Here is a 25,200-nt window from a genome sequence, read left to right as displayed (position 1 = left end):
AGAGCTGAAAGCTGAGGCAGGTCAGTGTTAGAATGGCCCATGCCCTACCGGATTAAGACTATATTGGGGCTGGCCCGGTGGCACAGCAGTTAAGTTCACAGGTTCCACTTCGGCGGCCCAGGGTTCACTGGTTTGGATCCCAGGTGTGGACATGGCACCACTTGGCAAGCCATGCTGTGGTAGGCATCCCACATATAAAGAGAGGAAGATGGGCATGGATGTTAGCTCAGGGCCAGTTTTCCTCAGCAAAAAGAGGAGGATTGGCAGCAGTTAGTTCAAGGCTAATCTTCCTCAAAAAAAAAAAAAAAAGACTCTATCCCACCCCACCCTCGGAATCAGTGCTTTCCCCTCCTGGCATTAATCCAAGTTATCAATTTTCTCTAATCTTTCAATACTAAATACTATGTCTAATTTTGTGTTAAAGTCTTTGTTGAGAACTACTTATCAAAGAACAGCCAAGAATACAATTATCTAATCCATGTAATATTTACAAAAGAATAGAAAAGAATTACAAAGTTCCAAAGCAGTGGTCTGTTTTGCCTCAGCAAGTATGACCCTATTTTACCAATCAAGCAAGAGAAAAACATTAAGAATGTACTAATGATCTGAACAGTGATACTCGCTGGTTAAATCAATGTCTGAGGATCTGAAAGATACTCAAAAGAGAACACTAAAGAACAGTGCCAAATATTTACCTGACCTGTTTTAAACACCGCAAACTATGACTAGGGTACCCTCTTAGAGAAGGTTCAATATGAAGTTCTTGTGTGAACTCGCTCATAAAGGAGTTATATGAAAACAATTAACAGACAATATGAACAGTTTGCATAGCCAGCCTCTAGTAAAATAATCCACTAGGCATCCAGTAAGTCAATAAATAATATCACCAGTTGTTATCAGAATATGTTCAATAAAAATGCCACAGGCGTGGATTTCTGTGAAGATATAACCACAGCTCACACTTACCGAGAGCTCACGACATCGCAGGCCCTGGTCTAAGGGCTCCACGTGCATCATCTCATTCAATCCTCACAATAACCCAGTGAAATACGTCTTCTATCATGTCCACTCTGCAAGTGATCAAACTGTGGCGGAGAAAGTTACATAATGTGCCACGGGGTCCCCCTGCTAGTAAACAGGGAGGGCCGGGTCTGAACGCAGGCCGGCTGACTCTAACACCCACACTCCTCCCGTCTAGGCCACTGCTTTTTTACAGCTCATCCGTTCTAAGAGAGAAACTCCGCGAAACCTCCAGAAGAAATATTTTTAGCTCATGAACTTCCACGGTTTATGTCCCGAGGAGCTTCTAAGGAATACAGTGTTCTCTCCTCAGAGTTCTAGCTCAGTCCACGTTCCTGCAGTAACTGAGTACAGAGGTAACTTTCAGGAGTACGCAACGTCAAAACAGGCCTACAATACGCAAGGTAATGTATGTGACATCAGCATGCAGGAAGATGAGAATGCTCAAGATGAAGAAAAGAACATACTTTCCTTTTAAGTATCTTCAAGTAATTAATCTATAACAACTATGATAAACAATAAAATCGAGTTAAAATTATCCATACCATTGTTTGATGGGTAAGTTAAAAGTAATTTCTTGCCAGTGTCTCTGAGCTTCATAATCACCAAACATAGGCGGTTTTCCAGCACCTAAGATGAAAGGTAAAAAGAGCAAAACAACAATAGACTTTAGTATATTTTTATTACTTACTATGTTATAATATTATTAGTCTTATATACAATGTTATAATTTATTTCCTTATGAAAAATTTCTATATTATAGAGGTAGTGTAGGTGAAGGCAAAGAGCACAGAAGTTACCAAAAACGTCGGCAAGATGAGGTCCGACTCCTAGCACGTTAGCTCACTGAGTGTGCGTGGCCTTGAGCCTCAGCACATTACAAAGAGGATCAATACTACCCACCTAGGGGACTAGTGGAATAGGAAGAGAATGGACATAAAACACCCAGTACAGTCCCTGGCACACAGTAAACATTCAATAAATATTGTTCACATTAGCTATAATGCTAATTAGTTATTAATTAAGTCACTGATAACACTCATGCTAACATATTCAAGTTTGCTTTTACTTCACGAGAAAGACTGTCCACTACACCGTCCAGTAAGTGTCATCAAACAGTATTAATAACAAATATCTGTATTTCACAAATGGCTTTTACAAACTAAATAGAAATAACTTGAGGTCAAGCATAGAACCAAAAACAGACTGTGTTACAAAGACGTTAGTTACGTCAGGCTTCGCCGTCAAATGAGTGATACAGAAACTGTCTTTAATTTCAAAGCTGCAAACACGGAATAACGGATCTTTAGTAACTAACAATTGATGGTGCCTCCCGGGTGCCAAATACAACAAAGAAGTGGGGAATATCATCATCCCCACTCTGCAGCTGGAAAAACGGAGGCCACGGTCACACAGGTGACGCGCAGCAGAGCCAGATGGGAACGCAGGCAGATGCTCCACAGTCCACGCTCTTAGCTCCCACTCCGCATGGCCTCACTACTCGCTTAAGTAGGTTATTCACCCTACGTCATCTAAAATGATATAAAGGTAATCCCATTTGGTAAACACCCACAGCTTAACTAGCAACTGACTACAAAATTGTGAGGCGGCCCAAAGAGATCCAGAGCAGCTAAAGGTTTTTCAGTCAGCAAAGGAAAATCCCGGGTAGTCAAATAGATGCATTAATCCACTGGGAAGGTGTGTCACATTGGAGAAGGAGAGATCATCGCTCACTGAAATCCAACCCAGATTTTCTCCAGCTGTGGAACACTACATTAGGTAGATTTTTTTGCACTTACTGGCTATATTCTACCAATATTCTCTAAATGCTAGCATCTCCGCCCACAGAGATACTCCCACTATGAGATAATAATGGGAAAGGCAGGTCACGTGTCCAAAGCATGTGCCCTCTGAGTGACTATCACAGGAATTCCCCACAGCACAGGCACACGTACACACACCGCTGTCTCTCTCAGAAAGGACCGTATCCTGTCCATTTCTGTACTCTCAGGATGTAAGGGCCCCTCGTAGATTCTCAGTGTACAATGACACAGCAAGGATGTTGGTGGAATCAGTGTGATACAGCAAGGATTTTAAGTTTAAAACATTTGAATTTTTGAGTCTCTGGTTTTCCACTTTCTGGCTGTGCATCATTCAGCGATTTGTGATGGCAGACCAACTAATGACGCCAAGGATACTTTAACACGATGCCCGTGTATTGCTTCTTGCCCAAAACCATCTTGAAGTTACTGTCAGACACTGAAATTCCAAGCCTCTGTTCATACTGCTTCCTCCCTATTCACACATCCCTTCTATCAACTCATATCCGACCCAGAAGAATCGTCTCAAATTCCAAATTCCCCATGAAACCTTCCCTTATAAATTGAAAACATGCTGATCATTAATTACTGACTTCTCATAATACTTAGATTTTCAAGATCACATACTTTGTCATTGACTATACTATTTCCTAATTGCCACCCAAATAAGAATTTTAGTTTCTATGGCAGAGAATGTGATTTTTCTAGAGTTCAAAGGAAGCATGTTGCTAAGCATATAGTACATACTTTCATTAAAAACGTGCTTAATTAACTGAACAGGAGAAGAATAACCTACGATAAAAAAAAAAAGGAACATGATTCCCCAGTGAGCTAATGCACTTGTGCGTGTGTATTTTACAGGTGTGTGTGTGTGTGTGTTTCTGTTTTTAGGAATACAACCACCATCTATGGGGGGAAAGGAGCTGATTTTTATTTTTTCTTTTGTTTTTATTTGTTTGTTTTTCCTCCACTGGGATAATAAAAGTCAGAGAGGATCTTAAGTAATTTCCTGTACCTGACAACATCCCACTATCTAAATTTTCTGAATTGCTCTAGACTCATGGTCAAGCGGAAGAATTTACTACCATTCTCTAACAAATAGAAGAACGGATAATGACTCTCCTTAGGGTTGAGAAACAAGTTTCTATCCAGAGTCTGACCTACTTCAATAAATTCAGCTGACACTGGCTATGAAATTAGTACTTAAGTTTTTTAAACTGCTAAAGTGCCCTTAAAGCAACCCAGAAGGACAGCCCCACTGCACCTGTGGGAGCCTCACCGGGAAGGGCAAACGGGCTCCTCCCACTGCAATTAACCCACAAACCCAGTTACAGCAGGTGCAGAATCGCAGACAGAAAACACACTAATGTGTATTCACGAAGCTTCAATTTTGTCTCATTCTCAGGAAAATGGGCTTAAGCACCAATTAAGTGTTCATTTCATTAATTGCTGAGCTACTCAAAATTGTTAGAATTTTTTTTTAAAGTAGTTTCTTTGACAATAATATAGACTAATTGCCTTTACATTCAAATTTTGAACATTCTAAGAGAAGAGAATTTAGCTAACATTTTCCAGAATAAAATCCCTTTTATATGTTCCTGGTGAGTAAGAAGAAACAATACAAATAGGAATGGGTAGGCTGAGAGACAATAACCAATCAAATAGAACGCAGTAACAATGATTGACAGGTTGCATAAAAGGATTCTCTATGACTTTCTCCTCCTAAACAGCCAATACAGTTTTGAAAAAATAGATTATTAAAATTAGTTCAAGTATTGCTATTTGCTCTAAAAACAGTGGTAACACTTTGGATCGAGTATATCCAAGGAGGAATACAGGAATGAGGAATTCTGAATCTCTACAAATTATGATAAACAGTACTAAAATCAGAATTTGTCTCCTCCCCATGGTTGGTCTGAAAGCAACAAGCAATATTTATTGAGTATTTTTAGGTTTGTAAAAACTACACAGCAGCACTTATATAAGGGGTATATGTAAATATGTAAGGGGTATAAATTTCAGAAAAATTTAAATTACAATACATAAGTAGTTTGTCTACACAATATGTGCATTTCCAAAGAAGAAATAATGGATTAATTCTAAGCAAGCTCACTGGAGCTTCCTCACACCAGCGCTTCCTAATTACAATCTTAAAACAAGATAAACAAAAAGCAAACTAAAATAAGCATGTTAAAAAAATTATAACCAAAAAAAGCATTTTAATTAATAGAAGGAAAAAGGTCTCAGCAGAATCACAGATGTTATGCTTTTTCATTAATTTTCCCAGCCTCCCATGATACAGAAGCTCTTCACATGTGAAAGCTAAATGTTATATTCTTATTCTTATGATGGAGCTGAGAACTCTGACAGAATCACTATTTTCCTTAGTGTTTAGCATTTTTATTTTTCTCATCTGAAAAATGACAAAAATACATAAGCACCACAAGAGAGACATACAAATATTCTACTACTGTGCAATAACAGTACTTCTCTTATACACACAATAATCCAAAAGTAATGTTGTCTGTTGACTTGCTTATGGGACAACTTAAGAGCAAGGTTTAAAACAAGCAGCAGGAGTCCTATTTTCCAGATGAGGGAAGAAACTGAGTAAATTCAGATGTTAGGAAAGAAATGTCAGAACAAGTAATATATGTAAGCCTAAATATTTAAAATTTTAAAAATATACTTCCAAATAACTAATGAGTCAAAGCATAATCACAATAGAAAGTGGAAAATATTACTTGAAAGGAAATGTACAGTTTGAATGACTGTATTAGAAAAGAAGAGAGGGGGCTGGCTGGTGTCATAATGGTTAGGCTCGCGCGCTCTGCTTCAGCGGCCCAGGGTTTGCCTGTTCGGATCCTGGGTGTGGACCTGCACACTGCTCATCAGGCCACACTGTGGCGGTGTCCCACATAGAAGAACTAGAATGACCTACAACTAGAATATACAACTATGTACTGGGGCTTTGGGGAGAAAAAAAAAATAAGAGAAACCAAAACTTAATGAGCTAAAACATTGACTAAGCAACAAACAAAAAACCAAACCCAAACATCCTACTCAGAGGATGAGCAAAGCTCAAATTCATTCTTTGAAAATAATGATACAATTAATAAACCTCTAATAGGACTGGTTTTTAAAAAACGAAACAACAGGGGCCAGCCCAGTGGCACAGTGTTTAAGTGCGCACGTTCTGCTTCAGCAGCCCGGGGTTGGCCGGTTCGGATCCCGGGTGCGGACATGGCACTGCTTGGCACGCCATGCTGTGGTAGGCATCCCACATGTAAAGTAGAGGAAGATGGACACAGATGTTAGCTCAGGGCCAGTCTTCCTCAGCAAAAAGAGGAGGATTGGTGGCAGATGTTAGCTCAGGGCTAATCTTCCTCAAAAAAAAAAAAATGAAACAACATAAACTATATAAAAAATGAAAAAGAACCATTAGCAGTAATATAGCAGAGATATAAAAGGTAAGAAAACATTATGAATAATTTTATGCCAATACATTTTAAAACTCAGGTGAAACGGGCAAATTCTTAGAAAAATATAAATTATAAAATAATTCAAGAAGAAATAGAAACCCCAAATGGTCCTATAACCATTAAAGAAATTAAATCCCTAATTAAATATTTTTCCACAAAGAAAATTCCAGGCCCAAATAGTTTTACTAGCAAGTTCTACCAAGCATTTAAAGAACAAACAATTCCAATCTTACATACTATTTTAGATTTTAGGAAAAGAGGATATACTCCCTAATTCATTTTATGCAACTAGCATAACCTTGATAACAAAACTGACAAATATTTTAAGGAAGTAAAATTGTGGACCAATGTCATTTGTGGGCATAGATGCTAAAATTGTAAATAAAATATCAGCAAAATTTAATAATACACTTACCAAAAAAAGACAATATATCACAAACGAGTTATTCAGGAATATTCCAGGAATGCAAGGTTGGTTCAATACTAGAAAGAACAAAACATACTCGATGGTGAATTAAAAGCACCCACTAAAATTAGGAGCAAGATACGGATGCCTGAATCACTACCTACATTCAACACTGTAGTAAGGTCCTAGCAATAAAAAGACAGAAAAAAGAACTAAAAAGTGTAAGTGGTAAAAAGGAAGAAATAAAACTCATCATGCACAGATTGTTTTTTTACACAGAAAATCCAAAAGATGCTTCAGATAAATTATAAGAATTAGAAAAGTTTAGAAAGGTTGCCAAATATAAAAAGTCAACCACATTTTTATACCCTAGAAACAAATATTGAGAAATTTTTTAAAAGATACCATCTACAGAACATTTTTCCAAAGAAGATATACAGATGGCAAATAAACACATGAAAAGATGTTCAACATCACTAATCATCAGGGAAATGCAAATTAAAACGACACTAAGATACCACCTTACACCTGTTAGAATAGCTGTAATCACTAAGACTAAAAATACCAAATGGAGAGGGTGTGGAGAGAAGGGAACCCTCATACACTGCTGATGGGAATGCAAACTGGTGCAGCCGCTATGGAAAACATTCTGGAGATTCCTCAAAAGACTAAAAACAGAAATACCATATGACCCAGCTATCTCACTACTGGGTATCTACCCAAACAACTTGAAATCAACAATCCAAAGTAACATATGCACCCCTATGTTCACTGCAGCACTATTGACAATAGCCAAGACATAGAAGCAACCCAAGTGCCCATTGACTGATGAATGGAGAAAGAAGATGTGGTATACATATATATATATATATATATATATATATACACAATGGAATACTACTCAGCCATAAAAAAGACAAATTCATCCCATTTGCAATAACATGGAAGGACCTGGAGGGAATTATGCTAAGCACAATAAGCCAGTCTGAGAAAGACAAACACCAGATGATTTCACTCATATGTGGAATATAAACAAGTACTGGGACAAAGAAAACAGTTCAGTGGTCACCAGGGGAAGGGGGTGGGGAGTGGGCACAGGGGGTGAAGGGGAGCACTTATGTGGTGACGGTCAAGAAGTAATGGACAACTGAAATCTCACATTGATGTAAACTATTATGAACTCAACAACGAAAAAAGATAAAAAAAAAGATACCATCTACAATAGTGAGGGGAAAAAAATGATACCTAGGAATACATCTAAGTAAGTAAAGATGTGTAAGACTTTTATGTAGAAAATTACAAAATTTTGTTGAAAGACATTACAGAAGACAAATAAATGGAGAAACATAGAATCTTAGTGAATGAGAAGCCCTGCTATGGTAACGACTGCCAGTTCCCCCAAATTAACGAACAGTGTAGAAGAATGTAATCCCAATCAAAATCTCAACAGGGTTTTTCACCAGACTGCGACAATCTGATTTTTTAAAAAGCCATATATGTTTGTATTACCTTTCTACGGCTGCATAACAATTATTACAATATTCTTTTATAACCCCCAGTTCTGTAGGTCAGAGGTCTGGGTGAACTTACCTCGGTTCTCTGCTCAGGGTCACACAAGGCCAAATGAAGGTGTCCGCCAGCCTAGACTCTCACCGGAGGCCCGGGGCAAGAACCCACTGCCACGCTCGTTCAGGCTATTGGTGCGATTCAGTTCCTCTCGGCTGCAAGCCGAGGTTGCCCAGAGGTCCCCCATTCCCTTGCTGACTGTCAGCGGGCCTGCTCCGCGACTAGAGGCTGCCCGTCTTCCTTCTCACGGCCCCTCCACCCTAAGGCCAGCCACAGAGCAGGTCCTCACGCCCTGCACCTCGCGGGGCCCCTCTGTGGCCAGCTGGAGAGTCCTCTGCTGTAAGGGCTCAGGCGATCTCGCACGGACAGCTGACCCGCCCAGCACAGTCTCCCACGGTAAGGTCAAGCACACGGCACGGTAAGGTCAAGCAGGCCACACCACCGGGCACGGCCCACGCCGCCCAGAGCGCATCCTTTCCACAGGGCTTGGGGTTAGGAGGGGACATCTCTGGGGCTATCTGAGAAGTCCTGCCTCCCGCAGTAAGAAAGAGCAAAGCCCTGAATAGCTAAGACACTCCAGCAGCGGAATGATCAGGGGGGAGAACCAGCCTCACAACAAATCAAGACTTGATGGAAAACGGTAAGAAGACACGGCAGCATTGAACCAAGCGATCAGGACGGAGAGTCGGAGCTGACCCGCGCATCCTAACACAGACAGGACTGGCAATGTGGATCAGCCGGCCAGGATGGACTCTCAGTAATCGGCTGAAACAATGGCTTATCCGCGTGAAAAAAACTGTTTGGGATCCTCATCTCACATGCTATGCACAAAACTCAACTGTGAGAAGATAACGACCTAAATAGGAAAGACAAATCTTAAAACTTTTAGAAGGAAATTTTAGGAAAATATCTTTGTCACGTAGGAATACGGAAGGATTTCTTAAAGACACAAAAAGCACAAACTGTGAAGGAAAAAGACTGATAAATTTCATTATTTTAACATCAAAAACTCCCGTTCATCAAAAGATGTGAAAAGATAAGCCATAAACTGGGAGGAGATATTTGCAACTTGGACAAAGGCCAGCTTCCAGAATACAGAACACATAAGAAAAAAAACCCCAAAAATATAAAATACATAAGAAAAAAACATCCTTCCCAACCTTACCCTCCACTGGTCTCTTTCCTTCAAACGAGTATCATGCCTTCTCCACCCTAAACAAAAAAAGCCTCCTGATTCACTCCCCCCTTGAAGTACCAGCTCACTTCTCTCTGTAATTTGTCATCTTGCCAGTTGGAATACATTTCTGTGTTCGTAGATCACAAAGCCCACGCTTCTAGTTAGCTCTTAACAAATTCTTTTTAACAGAATTAGACGTTTAAATGTATTTTCTTGACCACACCCATAAAGCCTAAAATTCTTCTCTGTCCGGGTCAGAAAACTGTAAACTATTACCCACCCACCCCCCAAAAAGAAACCTATTCAAGGAAATATTTACCTATCTTTTAAACAGTAAAAATGCGTTACCTGAGTAAGAATTAAGAGAAACTGTCCACCGTACTGTTAGTCCTAGTAAGACCACAGCTGTCATCAAGTACCATTTCTCCATATTTCTTCTTCAAATTTAGGGAGGGAGAAAAACAGGACCAATGCCACAATACTTTTAACACGCAGTCAGTCACTTCTTTTCTTGATCAGAGGAATGTTATCAATTCTTTGGCGTTAGGAGTTGGAGAGGATTTCAAGTGATGCTTCGTTTCCAAACAGTTAAATATTGATTTTTTTTTTTATGTCTATGAAGAAGTAGCCTGGAGGGGGAAAAAAAAGATACTGAGATTTAGCTGAGCAGAGTACCTATAACAAGAAAGCCATTAAACCAAGTAGGTGGAGAACGTGGGTGGGTGGGGGGACGGAGAGGACACACAAGGGCGGACACGGAGGAAAGGGGGTAGTTTCAAACTTCTTATTCCCTAGTGCTCTAGTTGGGAAATATCCCTCAAAAGGCAGCTCTCCCTGTTAAATGGACTCAGCCTATCTAAAGATAAGGATCTGCTCTTACAGGAGAGTATTTCTGAGTGAAGACAAAAATCACAGGGATCTGTAGATAGAACAGTCCATCCCATCCAGGGCACCGTCACCTACAGGCAGACATGAGACCACAAAGGTAAACGGAGGAGGACTCACCTTCGGTACAGAGAGAAAGAGGAATTTTATCTATTTAGACTTCCACTAAAGTCATTTATGTAATTTTGATTTTTACTTCTTCTCTTCCAAAACATACTTGTAGTAACCACACCAACTTTCCATCTAACAAAACCTTTGCAAGAATCAATAATAGCCCCAACTCTTAAGAAAAAATACAAAAGCAGTAAAACGCAATTAACTGCTTACATTCTTTGCACTTTTTTCCTTGGGTTGGGGGGTTTAAAAGTAAAAAGCTTTGAAAAATGGCAGACCATTTTAACCACAGGATATACTTTAATTTGAATATATTCAGAAAAATACAATTAACAAATCAACTGAAAAATTTAGGGAAAAACTGGCGCATTCTACCTACCGGGCAAAATATTTTCTTACTTAAAAATAGCAAAGGATGGGCTGGGCTGGTGTTGCAGCCGTTAAGGTTCCCAGGTTCTGCTTCGGCAGCCCAGGGTTCGCTGGTTCAGACCCCCGGTGTGGCCCTACAGACGACTTGTCAAGCCATCCTGTGGTAGGCGTCCCACATATAAAGTGGAGGAAGATGGGCACCGATGTTAGCTCAGGGCCAGTCTTCCTCAGCAAAAAAAAGAGGAGGATCAACATTCTGCACTATATATTACAGAATTGCATACAGCACTCTATTTTCTGCTGAGACATCATGTTTAAAATTGATTTTCCAGGGGCCAGCCCAATGGCCAAGTGGTTAAGTTCGAGTAGTTAAGTTTGTGCGCTCTGCTTCAGTGGCCCAGGGTTTGCGGTTCGGATCCTGAGTGCAGACCTAGCACCGCTCATCAGGCCATGCTGAGGCGGCGTCCCACACAGCAGAACCAGAAGGACCCACAACTAGAATACACAGCTATGTACTGGCGGACTTTGAGGAGAAGAAGAAAAAAAGAAGAAAAGAAGATTGGTAAGAGAGGTTAGCTCAGGTGCCAATCTTAAAAAAAAAGTGATGTCTCATTTAAAAGATAAATAAAATTGATTTTACAAATGCTAATTCCTGAATTTAAAAATATAGCTTAACTAATATTCTATCTTGGAACTTTAAATCACTAATATGACCAAGTTAAATCAATTATCCACAGCTCCAGTGACTCATATTTAGGTACTTCCCCAGGAACCTTAAGTAACAAAAATAAGACTACCAATAACACTTAATTACCGTAATGAACTTGAAAAGAACATAATGCTTCACTAACACCATGCTGTCAGGTCTGCTCAGAGCACAGTGGTGGAAGGTCAGCTGGCGGACAGATGAAACAATCACACCCAGAAAGGTATGGACAACATCCACGATGGACCAGATGTAACTCCAGAAACCATGACAGGGATAAATTCAAATAAATTCAAAGTTCTACACTTAAATGTGAAAAAACAAACCAGCCAAAGTCAACTGGGTGAGTACTGAAAACGAGGCAGCAGATAACAGGTGGTAACTGTGAGCCCTGTATGGACACGGAACTGATGACCAACGTTACAGTGTTCTGATTAAATGTTAGGAGAGCTTTTCTAACAATTGAGCTGCCCAAAAATGAAACGAGAATCCTCCTGAGAAAGGAGTTCCTCTTGAAAAGGTTCAAACAGAAGCTGAGCAACCACTTGAGAAGAATATTTTTAGAGTGTGGACCAGATGACTAATTTCTAAAGAGTCTTCTCAATCTGATTCTGGAAGCACATTATGTGTGTGCATTAATATAAATCCTGACAATACAAAAGATTTGGGCTCCCAGCATGTTAACGTTTCCCAATTCCCAACAGCTGCCCAGTATTGCCACTTTTGTAGGGTTTCTTTGATGAGTAAAATGGATAGGCCTTCCCAACCTCAAGAGGCTCATGCTAGAAACTGAAGGGCATCAAAACCATCTCCTCCTGACATCTACTACACCTGGAATAAAATCCACGCACCGCAGCCATCAGGCCCTCTGTGAGCCGACCCCTGCCTGCCTCTCCAACTGCATGTCTTCCCACTTTTCCACAAGCTCTTCCCTCTCCTCCTGGAACCTGCCAGTTTCATTCACATCTCAGTTCCTAGTCACGTCTACTTGCTCTGCTTGGAAGGCTCTTAACCCGGCTCACTGGCTGACCTTGTGTGGTTCATGTGACATCTCAAGTCATCCCCCGGAAGACCATCCCTGACCACTCTACTAAAGTTTCCACCTCGTACTGTCTGTACAATTACCTTCTTTAATTTTCTTCCTAATTCTTTTCACTATCAGAAATTACATTTTCACACAACATGGAACAACTTCACAAATATAATTTTGAGTATAAAAAAACTAGACACCAAAGAATACATATCACATGGTTCCATTTATGAAAGGCACACAAACAGGCAAAACTAACCTATGGTGTTAGAAATCAGGAAAGAGGCTACCTTGGGGAGGAAAGAGGGGTGGTGCTGGAAGAGGTCTCCAGGCAGGTCTAAGATGCTGCAAATGTTCTCTTTCTCGATTTGAGCGGTGGTTAAAAGATGGGTTTACTCTATGATAAATCAACAAGTTACAATTTACCATTTGTGTACAGTATTTTCTTGTACATATGTTATATTCCAATAAGAAGTATAAAAGGAAATTACGTTTACTGGCCAACCAGAACAGAAGCTCCATGCAAGCAGGGCTCCTGTCTTAGTCTCGCTCTGCTCCCTGCACGTGGGACGATGCTGACAGGAAGCAGGTGCTCATAAGCATCTGCTGAATGGAGACCTCGCGCCTGAACAGCGAGGTCCCTAACGTTAGTGAGTCCTCCGTGGTTAACGCTGTATGTGACACTCTTCACCGAGCGCTTCTCTTGGAACTGTATAAAGGGATCTTTACTCCCGTTTCCACCGGTAAAGCAATGTGAAGCGACTTGCTAACCCATCCCACGCCCCGACGCAGCCCTGGGGGCGGCAGAGGGGTCCCGCCTGGCGCTGAGGGCGCATCTGGACGCAGGAAGAGTCTCCCGCCCGCTTCCCGGAGCCGGGGGCGTTCCTTTTAGTGCCACAGGACTCCCCAGGTGGGCACGACACCCAGCGAGCGCACGACGGCCGGGGAGCCGTCCGGGAGGAGGGACCCTCCGGCCACGTCCTCCCCGTCCCCACGGGCTGGCCCTCGGAGGGCGGGCGCCGGGCGCCAGCGCCGCTGCAGCCGCGTCCCCGCGCCCCGCCCGACCCCGGGGACCGCGGGCGCCGCCCCGCGTAGCGCAGCGGAGCCGGGCCACCAGCCGCGCGCAGATCCCGGCGCGCCCCCAACCCCGCCGGACGCTCGGAGCCCGGGTCCCGCTCTTACCGCACCTCCCGCCCGGCCTGGATGCGCCGCGGCGCCTGCGCGCTCGTCCCCGCGGCGGAGCGCTCCCCGCGGCTTCCGCCCCTCGTGCCCGCGCGCCCGGCGCGGAAGCGAGCCCGTCGAGCGTGAGGGAGGCGGGGAGCGACGCGGAGAGGCGGTGGCTGCTGGGCGGGGCCTGGCGGTCGGGGGCGGGGCCGAGGCGCGGGCGCTGGAACCCGAGAGCCCCGTCCGGGTGAGGCCCGGCCGGCGGAAAGCCCCTGCTCCTGTTTCCAGGGAGCCGGGCCAGGGCCCGAGCAGTGCTTAGTGCGCGCATTCCCGTCAGGGGCGCGCCCCGGCTCGCCCTCTCCAGCGGGCAGTGGGTCCTGCTCCGGCCGGGCCCCGGGAGCGGGAGAGCCGGCGGGGAGGACGAGTGGGTGGAGGCTGCGCAGTCAGGCGGTGCAGGAGATGTCCTGGACCACGTCCCGCCGCGCGGGGAGCCTGTGGGAGCTGCAGAAGACAGCCCTGCCCTCCAGTAGCCGCTACGTGGTTCCTGCCTGTCCCCAAACTTGCCAAAACTCACTGCGTTCCCTCCTGTGTTCAGAGGATGCTCGCATTCTCCCTTCTGAATGCTGCCACTCTCTATAAGCCAACCCTCTGACTCATAATCCGTAAGTGTCAGCAAATATCGGGCTGTGGCCGTGCCTTTCCACTCAGTGGGTCTGAACCCCTTTGGATCTCGGTTTCTTTATCTGTGCAATGTGTGGGTGGAGCTAGTAAATTTCCAGAGCTAAAGTTTCGTTCTACTCTGTTTAAAAGACCATCGGCCCGGGAGATATGGAGAAATATGGTCAAGTCCCTGCCCTCAAAAGATTTAATTCTCATTGGAAAGACATTTTCATGCATAAAAGGATAGAAAGCAACAGAAGGGAGCACACGCTAAATGTCAAATTATTGGTGCATGCATTATGCGCTGTAGGAGCTCAGAGAAGAGGGGTCACTGTGAACTAGAAACTATCTGGAGATGCTGAGTCAGCTGAGCTTTGAAGGAAAGCCTGGGCTTACATTAACCAAGGGGATGGGAGTGGGACTCTAGACAAAGGAAATGGTTCAAGCCAAAATTGTGGCAGCTGAGAAGTACAGAACATTTCCTCCACTTTAGATGGTGGGTGATGAAGCTGGAAAGGAATCATTGTGGAGAGCCTTGAATACCAGGCTGTGGTGTTTGGAATTTATTCAACGATCAGTAAGGGGCCATTAAATGACTTTTAGCAAGTGTACAGTATAGTGCTAGACAAAATTTCAATAATGAACAAGATGAATCAGAAGCAGAGGTAGAAATTAGAGTAGTCCATGCATGATTAGACAAGGGCCTGGACTCAGGTGGAAGAGAGAGATCAGCACAAGAGGAAGAATGTACAAGTGTTGGCAACGTACCAGATGTGTAGAAGTGAAAGAGAGGAGAGAGAAATCAAGTAGGGCTCCCACAGTTGCAAGTCTGAACTAGAAAAACTGAAATATCTAGCGAAGCCTGGAGGAGAAGCTGGCTTAGAGAGAAAGATAATGCCTTGTGTTGAGTTTGAGGTGACATCAAGACAACAAAGTAATGTTCAGACGCCAGTTACAAATCGGAGCCTAGGAAAGAAGTTGGGGCTGAAGATAGAGATATGAAGTCTTTCATTTGGCTGAAGGATGAAGGAGACCATACAAAGAGAAAATAGACAACCATAGCTGAGTAAACGCATGTTTAAGGCCAAGAGGAAAACGGCAAGCTGATGAAGGATATTACATGGTTACAAACATAGGGGAAATCGAGTACATTGCAGAATCATAAATATTAAGCATCTTTTGAAGAAGAACTACATTTGGCAGACCAAACAGCATGTTTTATTGAATCTAATTGGCTCTGTCAATTGTAAGAAACATCATTATTTTATGTACCACTAAGAAAGAAAAAAAAAGTAGCCATTTAAACTTGTTATCATTGTAAAACGTAATTTCAGAAATATTAATGTGTGAAAAAAATAGACATCTTCAAATGATAAAAGTTGGTATCAGTCACTCCTTTCCGCCTCCCAGCCCGATAGCTTCTGGCACAGTATTAAGAACAAAGTTGGTGCTTAAAATGTTTATTGAATAAATAGTGGAATGGACATCAAACCTCTATTTCATAGCTGGGCTGCCCCCCCCACCACACCCACATACCCACTCCTGCTCCTTCCCTCTGGTAGGCACTATCACCAGTGCCTGACTGTCCAGTTCCTCCATAACAGATGCTCAGTAAAGGCATTTTGAATGAGGTCATTAGGGTAGGCACTAATCCAGTATGACTGTTATCCTCATAAGTAGAGGAAATTGGACACAGACATGCCCATGCACAGAGGAAGGCCATGGAAGACACCGAGAAGGTGGCCAGCTACAAGCCAAGGAGGGAAGCCATCTACAATTCTCAGAAGCAACCAACCCTGCTGATGTCTTGATCTCAGACTTCTAGCCTCCCAGATTGTGAGAATATAAATTTCCATGGTGTAAGCCACCCAGTTTGCAGTATTTTGTGTGGCAGCCCTAACAAACTAATACCTACCTATCAAAGGCACTCTCAATACTCAATTCCTCACACAAGTCATACTGTATGGGGTTTCTACCCCCTTCCCTAGATCACTTCCACCTGCTAAGAAAACAAGCCCTTTTCTGTATCAGGCCTAGGACTTCCCTGTTCTATGTGAAAACCATTAATCTGATCATAGCTGTTCTTTGAAATAGAATCTTTTTTCCTGTCTGAACATCTTCCTCAATTGACCCTTGTATGTCATTTTCCATTCTTCTGAAATCTCCAAGTTTCATCATTCCCTTGGCCCCTTCAGAGAATTAGTCCACCTCAGCAGCATGAGTTAGAGTTAAGCTCCATGTTTCCAAGTTTCATTATAGCCATTAGCAAAACAGTAGTCTCTTTTATATACTAAAAGTCTTTCCTATTCAATTCACTTGATCCTCACAGTAGCTAAGAGAGAACGGTAGACCAGGCATTATCATCCGCTTCTGACATAGAGGAAAACTTGACAGCAACATTTCCCAAAGTATGTTCCCCAGAACTCTCATTCAGTGGAATAACTGTTGTCAACAACAAAAAAGGTATGAGGATGGTCTCCAATGCAGACACAAAGGAGTTTGAAAACAATAGGTTGCACCAACCTAAAAAGGATTCCTTACTCCGGGTCGTCTCAGAACCTTTTATGTGTTATATACATCATGGTTCTCCAAGAGAATGTAGAATTTTCAGACTTATTTGACCATGGAAGCTTATCTCCACACCCCACCCCACCCCCTACTTCCTGTCCTACAGAGCGGTCCATGAAACACACTGTTGGAAATGCTGGTTTGAAACGTCGTGTAATTTCCCTAAAAGATAGAGCAAGTAAATGTCAAAACTATGATTAAACACAGATGCTAGTTACTTACATTCATTTTCAGGTCTATATAAAAGAATGCAGAAATTGCACGCAAAAAAAGACAAAACATTGACATGATGACTGTCCTTAGAATGACTATGAACTTTGAAAACTGTTAGCTAAAACACAAAATTAAATGGGAAAAATAAATCCCTAAAAACCAGAAATAAAATGACACAAAAGAACTTAAATGTGTATCCAATTGGTGGCTCAACTACACAGAGAATAACTGTTCCAAATGTCTTTAAAACACAGTCATTTGACAATAAATCTCAGTGCAATATACCTTAAGAAAAAAAGCCCTGTTAAATAGCAGAATTCTTGGTGTGGGAAAAATGAGTTAAAAGTATAAGATAGAAGTTAAATATGAACGTGTGATTTATCTTTTTGAATTATTGAAAGGAAAGAAGAGAGGCAGGGAAGAAAGAAGGAAGGTAGGGAGTGGGGAGGGAAGGAAGGAGGAAATAGAAAACGTATTTCCTAGTTATTTTTACTGAAACGAATAAAAACAAAGACCAACTCAATAACAACGAGCATCCTTAGCACACAGATTGTGGTCTTGAAATACCATTCGTACTAAAATGAACCAGGGATCCTTGGAGAAATAGCTAGTTACAGGTTTGGAAAAGAAATATACAAAAATAAATGTGGAACTTTTTGTCATACCAGATATCAAGGAAACTATCAAAGACTACTGGGGTCAACGTCAAAAGGACTCAGGAGTTAACTTGAAGAGACTCCCTCTGGCCATGGATGGGACACATTCAGCATCAGTAAGCATAATAACTACAAAGGATTGAAACACATCAAATGTGAATTGTCTGTCGCATTCTCCATGAGCTCATAATGATACTTTAAAAAAAGATAAGGTCACCAATAGAGGAAGCTGGTAAGCCACTCATTATTTTGAAGATTGGTAAATAAAGAAAAAGAATCAAGCAGTTATTTTGCCTTTATTATATAAATTATTCTGCTGGGTAGCCAAATAGTTGATAAGAAAAAGATTCTCTTTATAGAATATTTCAGCTGCCCTCCCTTTCTCTTTCCCCTTCCTCCTTCCTCTCTCCTTTCTCTTCCTCTCCCTCTCTTTTACACACACACACACACACACACGCGCGCGCACACACGGAGTCGCCCTTGTTTCAAACTACCAAACAGCCCTATGGATGAGACAAACTGCTTTGGGAACTTCAGAAACAACCTCATATTTGAATAGGACCAAAGTGGAATCAACCTAAACTGCATTGTTATCTGTTGTGACTACAGTGATTTAAATGTCTTTATTGCTTAAATGAAACTAATCAAGTTAATTTGTAATTACTTATGGATATACTCATTTATTCAACAAATATTTATTAAATAAGTAGCCTGCCCTTAAGGAGTTTATAGACCAGTATTATATACAGCCCAGTAGAATATAAATCATTGTTACATTTTTTGTCAATTTCAGATGCCACTTGGAATTATTCTCACACAAATACAGATTTTTCAACTGCATATATGTACGTAATTATACATACAAAAAAATTTTGTCGATATGGACCACAAAAGAAATAATACATGTTTCTATCACATAGTTCAAATAGTGTTATTGCAACAGAATCTAGGAATAATTCTAAGAACATATATTTGTATTTTTGTATCTTTATATCTAGATGTGAATAAGACAGAAGAAATCTAAATCTATGAAGGTCCACAGATATAATTTGGTGTGAAAGTCTAAGTTCTATAAAATCGTAAGATTTCCAAACTCTGTTTTTAAAAGTTATTAAAATATAAAATGGTGCTTATATCTTTACAGATAAAAAGAATTCTTTAATGTGACAATGTAATGTATTCATTGGTTCATGGTCCCCAAACCTCCAAGGAGTGCCACAAATCTACATCTCTCTCAGTCCAGGATTTTGAATTTAAATTTAAATATATGATATATGATATAACTTTGCCCAACATATTTTGGAGAATTATAAACATCTATAATTTCCAATAATGAGTAACACTGTTGGGTCAGTGTTTAAGTGGATTTGTAAAGCCTATGTGATAACACAAATGCTACTTTATTGCTTTATCTCCAGTGTCTTTCACAACTGAGTGGATTGTCACACTCTATTATGTGGCACACAGATCCACTGGCTAGAGTTATCATGGTACTTGTCTAAAACGGTCTTTGAAAATGAAAATTTGGGCTAAATATAAAGGAGGCAACCTGCCAGTAAGAACTATTCAAACCAAAAAGTCTCCCGAGGGAAATGATAAGAATTCCATTTTAAAATCATATAAATCAAGATGGTAGGAGGTTCCAACTTGTAAATTTTACAGTAAATACATCAAGATTTAAACTCAGATTTTTAAATAAATTTTTATTTATAGTAGAGAATGAAAGTCCCTGTGAGAGAAATAGGGTAAGTCACAAAATAAAGCCTTTGCTTCCTACTTGAGTTTTTGCTTTTGCTCACTAATTTTTTTTAAAAGATTGCCAAACTATAAAAGAGCGCTGAGAAGAGGGGCAGGACACAAAATATGTACGGTGTGATTTTTTATCACCATTTTGTTTTACAGTAGGTTTGGGGTTTGGTTTTAATGAGAAAGGAGATGGCAGCTATTGTCAATAGTAGCACACGGCCTCTAGGAACATGGATTTAAAAATCTAAATGAGATACCACATGTGCCCAATAATAGTAGCTACTACATATCACCTGAATGATTGTCATAAAATGAAGGAAAGAACCGAGGTGCTTTGATGGTGTGAAAGAAAATAATCCTTCCTGGATATGCAGTGAAGACAGGTTTGGAAAAAACTCTGTCTATAAAAAGTTATTTTCTATAATTGATGGAGTTAGTTTTCTGGAATAACAGCTGAACTGAACAGAACTAAGCTGTTATTGAATCCACAGTATCAGTTTAGCAGGAGAAAGAACCTCTAGGTGCCCTTTCTCCTCCAGGGTTTCTTTCAGGATCTGGAGAAGAGGGCTCGGAGGAGGAGAGCATCTTCCCCCTTCAGTTATGACGCCCAAATCCGCAACCCAAGGATGTATGATAAGAAGAAATAGAAAACAAAAAAAGTTTTTTTTCAGAACCCCTACCCAAAGCTGTAGTGGAGTATCGCTGTGTTGACTTGTCAAACGCTGGAGCGCTCGTTGTTTACAACTGTTCTTGGGAAAGATCGGAGCTCTGGCATTACCCCAGGTATGCATTTGGGCTGATTGCAAGGGTGGGGCCAGAGAGCACTAAATCTTATTCAAATAAACGAGAGGGGCTGAGAAGAAAAGCGTGAACAGTCATTCTGCAGAATAGACCCCAGTGCAACGCAATTACGATTTATCAGGTACTCTGCATTTTCCTTCCAAAGAATTCTGCAGAACACTGTGGCTTAAATGAAATGCACCAGAGCTGGGATCGAGCGACGATAAGCCCTAATGTGACTCCTTGGTTGGTTCTCTGCTGAAGCTTTCTGTCTGTGTGCACTTCTCTTCCCAAATGGGGCGAGGTTCCAAGGAAGCAGAAAGCCCTCTCTGCAGGCTCCTTGTCTCGTTTCCCCTCTTACCTTCTGTAAAATACTGAGTTCCTTTATGCCGTTTCACAGAGTGAGGTTTAATTACATTCTGGGTTGCTTTTTTCCTGGTCATTCTTCAGTATTACTGATTTGATCAAAACCCCCAAGTAGAGATTTTACTGAGTCCTGAGATCTAAGACATCCAGATCAAATTTTGGAAAACCTTGCATTCCTAATAAAGTTCTCTACTTTCTCAGCACGCTTATCTTACATCGAATTAATAAAGTTTTGGTAGTTGTTTAAATAGATTAAATGTCACACTTTAAATAGAAAGAGAAGGCTCCACCTGACCGACCTACTTTTCATCTGTGATTTAGAAAAAGGCGAGATTAGCATGGATATTGCATTTTCAAGGACCTCGCCACTATTAAATAGACTGTTAAGTGCATTTTATGGCTGAAGAGTCTGTTCCCAGCTCAGTCTACAAGATGTGCTAAGTTCATCTCTACCTGCTACATTGAACATTCACTGACTAAAATACTTTCTGTGGGTGTAATACCTAAGCTCTGTATCTTTTAAGTACATAACTCTAAATATTTTAGGACTAGTAAAACGTAACTCAATAAAAGTCCCAAGAACATGTGTTGTCCCTCAAGGAAAATACAGTGTCCATATTTATCCAATGATATACATCCTGTACTCCATTAGCACTTGCATATCCTAAGGTGACCGGATGTTGAAAAATATCATAGGCACTCATAAAACGGCATTACGAGTCTTATTTAAATCAAAAAAGCAATAATAGCTGGTTAAAACTCCATCCTCACATCAACTCAACTTGTTCTCAGGGTTTCAAGGCTCTGAAAGGAGTGGTTTATGGGCTTACGTTCTAATGAACCACATAGATATTTTACTATTCATTCTCACTGAAATTTGGGTGAACTTCAGCATTTTCTGTTGTTATTGTTGTGTTATTGAACACAAAAGAAAATGTCAATGAATGAATGTGAGCTAAATCTTTAATTTAAAAATTAAAGATACAGTCCTTATATAAATTAAGAAATTCTTTTCCTGTATCTCCCTCTCTTTCATCAGTTTGTAATCTATCGTGCTGGGTTAGCAAACCCCAAAAGAAGCCAGGCTGTTAAAGGAGAATGCTGCCAGCAGGGCTCCTGACCCGCTTTTGCTCACGTGGCATGCCAGGGCTTTGATTTTAACTGCTTGGTCAAGTCCATCTAATCCAGATCACACACAGGCATAATTAAAAGGATTCTTCAATTCAGAACTTTACGTACCAAAAAGATGCCCCGGGGGGAGGGGGACTATGTATTCTGAGGGTTCCCAAGAGCCCAGACATGCGTCCTATTCTTTAAGCCTTTAAATTCCCCAGCTCGAACTTTCTGAGAGGACATCCTCCTACCCACTCTAAATATAGAGAAAGGCCCTCCTGGCCCTTCCGCTTTCTGCCATGAATAAAGACGTGGCCTTCCCCACTGTGCCCGGCTGGCACCACTGTGGTGGTTCTCCGATGCCCTCGTTCCACTTTGCTCATACCTCCCTCAGAGCGCCCATCGCATGCATGCCTCCTTGTGTTGTCGCTCGTTTTACGCATGTTTGCCTGCAACCAGACGTGAGGCTTTGTCAGAGGAGAAAGGATGCCTTGTTCTTTTCTATATTCTCTACGGTTTTCAGCACAATATTTTGAACCAGTGGGTTCACAATAAACATTTACTCAACTAATTTAAAAAACCATTAACCAACCAGTTACTAATCAAGATCGTACTAATTGAAGACTAAGCAGAGCTGTTAGAGAACTCCCAAATTCCCACTGGGACCAACAAGTATAATTTGAATATACTTGGCAGTACTTTCAGTTTTAAAAATATCCCCAAAGGAGAAAGCATCTGGACCCATCTGAACAATTTATAAAGCAATTTTGACCAAGTTATTAATGACGTGGTAAATTATTTATTCCACAGATATACACTAAGGCTAGGGTTCTTAAAAAAAAAAATAAAAAAGAGTGGAGCACTAAAAGTAGATCAGCCAGATGATTCAAACTCCCATTTCACTTTCCTCAGAGCTGCTTGGATTCTGTCTTCAGTGCTCTCCTTTGCTTGGTTGAGATGTAACCTGTAGTTCTCAACCACAAGAGCGGTCAGCCTACCAAGATGTTGGCAAGTTCTCATGATCCAAGACCACTAATAAGCTTTGTTTGCAAAACGAATTCAACTGTAGACCTAACACTGGAAGACAGAAGACCTGGTTCTAACCCTGTGCTGCCCCCGACCATTGCCTCGTCTAAAACACTTTATCTTTCCGATCTCAGTTTCCTTATTTGTGAAATCAGAGTGTTTTATATTGATAATCTCCAAGTTCCCATCCAATTCTTAAAATCCTATGAATTTATCACAAATAGCATTAATACTTATCTTTTCAATTCAGTAGGCCTTTTTTGGAAAAAGTCACGTGTGCATGTGGTAGATAAAAAATGGCCACAAATGCTTTGCAGCCCCTCCCAGGAAAAGGTAGGGTCTGTTTCCTCAGTCCCTGAATCCGGGCTGGGCTGTGACTTTCTTCGACTAATGAATATGGCAGAAGTGCTGTTCTGTGGGTTCCTCGGGAGTCTAGGCCTCAAGAGGCCTTGCAGCTTCTGCTCTTTCTCTCTTTGAGCACGAGCATCATGACAAGAAGCCAAGGCTAACCTGCTGGAGACAGATGGCTCAGACAGCAGCCAGCATCCACAGCAGACACTCAAGTGAGTCCACCGTAGACCATCCAGCTTTGTCCGGTCACCAGACGGAGCAGCCACATAACCAAAAGAAGACCAGGAGAACTGGCTGGCTGAGCCCAGCACTAATTGCCACCCTTAGAATTGTAACCAAATAAAACACAGTCATGCATCGTCGCTTAAAGGTGGGGACATGTTCTGAGAAATGTATCATTAGGCGATTTTGTCGTTGTGTGAACATCACAGAGCGCACTTACACAAACCTAGATGGTGCAGCCTACTGCCCACCTGGGCTGTACGGTACTAATCTTATGGGACCACCATCATATATGCGGTCGTCATTGACTGAAACGTCGTTATGCGCACGTGATGGTAGTTGTTTAGCCACTAAGTTTTGCGGTGATCTGTTATAGAGCAATACATCACTGGCGTGATTCACCTGGTAAAGGAAAATTTTGCAACAAGCAAAAATGTCTTCCTTCCTCCCAAAAACCTCAGTCCCCATCCCACGAGAAAACAGCTCCCACAATGGAAGCATATTCTACACACTGCTGTGCATCCTGCTCGATTCCCTACTCTACATCAGCCATAAAAATGGCCTTGGAGCATTGCATTGTATGGATACAGCGTAATTTATCTAACTGCTTCCCTCCAGATGGACATTTAGGCTGTCTCTGCCTTTTTTTTTGTTATTTACAAACATTGATGCAATGATCATCTTTGCACACATGCAGCGTGTGAGTATATCTAGAGGAGATGGGGCTGGGGGTCAAGGATGCTGCTCCCCTGCTCACATCTGTGGAGATTCCACTTCAACAGACAAACTTCTGCCCAACAGCAGGACCAGCCGGGCATCCTGTGGTCCGGCCAATGCCAGTGATGGTGAGCCCTGCTGAAGACAACTTGCTTTTGTTTACCTTCTGTCCCCCTGTCAAACGCTCTTTGTGGTTCTCAGCACTCTGTGTTCCTCCCGGTACGCAATAGCAGGCTTCTGATCTTTTGCCGAAAGCTACAAGTGCCATATCCTTTGCACAGACATCTAGCCTACACCAAGGGGTCTACCCAAGCTTTCTGACTCTGGTCAGCAACCTTACAGCTGCCCCTTCCCGAGGGAAGCCTGCCCATGATGAGAGAGCTACCAAATGAGTGAACGCCACTAAAAACAATGCCTGCCTTTCTCTGCATCGTACCCGCTGACAGCATCCTTGCTTTATTCCTGTTTCCCTCTCCACTCCAGCCGTCCTCTTCTGTGTTCTCCAGAAGGTTGTGATTTGGGAGCAGCCTCGCCCCTCTCCACAGGTGTCTGACAGGAGGCGTCGACTTGGAGAGAACACAAGCCTCTAAGACTCTGGTTCGCAGCCGCACCAGCACCCCTGACCGAAGTCTCCAGCCTCCAGACACTCTCCCTAGGGAAGGATGTCCAGGCTCACTCTCCAGAAGTACCTGAACCCCTAAGTGTGAGAAGTCAGTTTCTGAGACACCTCAGGGTTCTGAGGGTGAACGACGCCTCACACAGGGGACCAGGACTTCCCTGTGGCCCTACTCGCAGAGGAAAGGCACCTTCGGTCACACACTCCCAGGTGCTACAGCTCAGTGCACCCTCTTACGCTCTCACGAATAATGAACTAAATGCATCTACAAAACAAATGAGGCTGGAGAGCGAGATACTTTCCTAGCCTCCCTTGCAGCTAAAATGCCCAAGTGTCCAGGTTCTGGTCAATGACTTGCAGCAGAATCAGCTGGTGGGGCGCCTGTGAAAGCCTGCTTTCCTGACGAAAAGGATGGATGTGGTGTGCT

General features: G+C 42.1%; 1 protein-coding gene across 10 annotated transcripts in view; it reads right to left on the bottom strand.

The window, feature by feature from the left end:
• The window catches only part of ALG6 (ALG6 alpha-1,3-glucosyltransferase), a 73,870-nt gene extending 59,604 nt beyond the window's left edge, over positions 1–14,266 (bottom strand). For 2 of the 10 annotated variants that reach the window (XM_046645684.1, XM_046645683.1), the window contains exons 1-4: positions 13,758–14,266; positions 12,866–12,972; positions 9,820–10,100; positions 1,566–1,650 (exon numbers count right to left, since the gene is read on the bottom strand). In XM_046645684.1, the coding sequence (XP_046501640.1) occupies positions 1,566–1,650; positions 9,820–9,901 (167 nt within the window). In that variant the 5' untranslated portion in view covers positions 9,902–10,100; positions 12,866–12,972; positions 13,758–14,266. Of the gene's footprint in view, positions 1–1,565; positions 1,651–9,819; positions 10,101–12,834; positions 12,973–13,066; positions 13,207–13,757 lie in introns of those variants that run through there. The other 8 variants (XM_046645685.1, XM_046645686.1, XM_046645681.1 and 5 more) reach the window with 7 other exon arrangements.
• Between the last annotated feature and the right edge of the window lie 10,934 nt (positions 14,267–25,200).

The sequence above is a fragment of the Equus quagga genome, chromosome 18, assembly GCF_021613505.1.
Source record: "Equus quagga isolate Etosha38 chromosome 18, UCLA_HA_Equagga_1.0, whole genome shotgun sequence".
NCBI lineage: Eukaryota > Metazoa > Chordata > Mammalia > Perissodactyla > Equidae > Equus > Equus quagga.
Note: the sequence above shows the minus strand (reverse complement) of the source record. Positions and strands in the feature narration are given on the sequence as shown.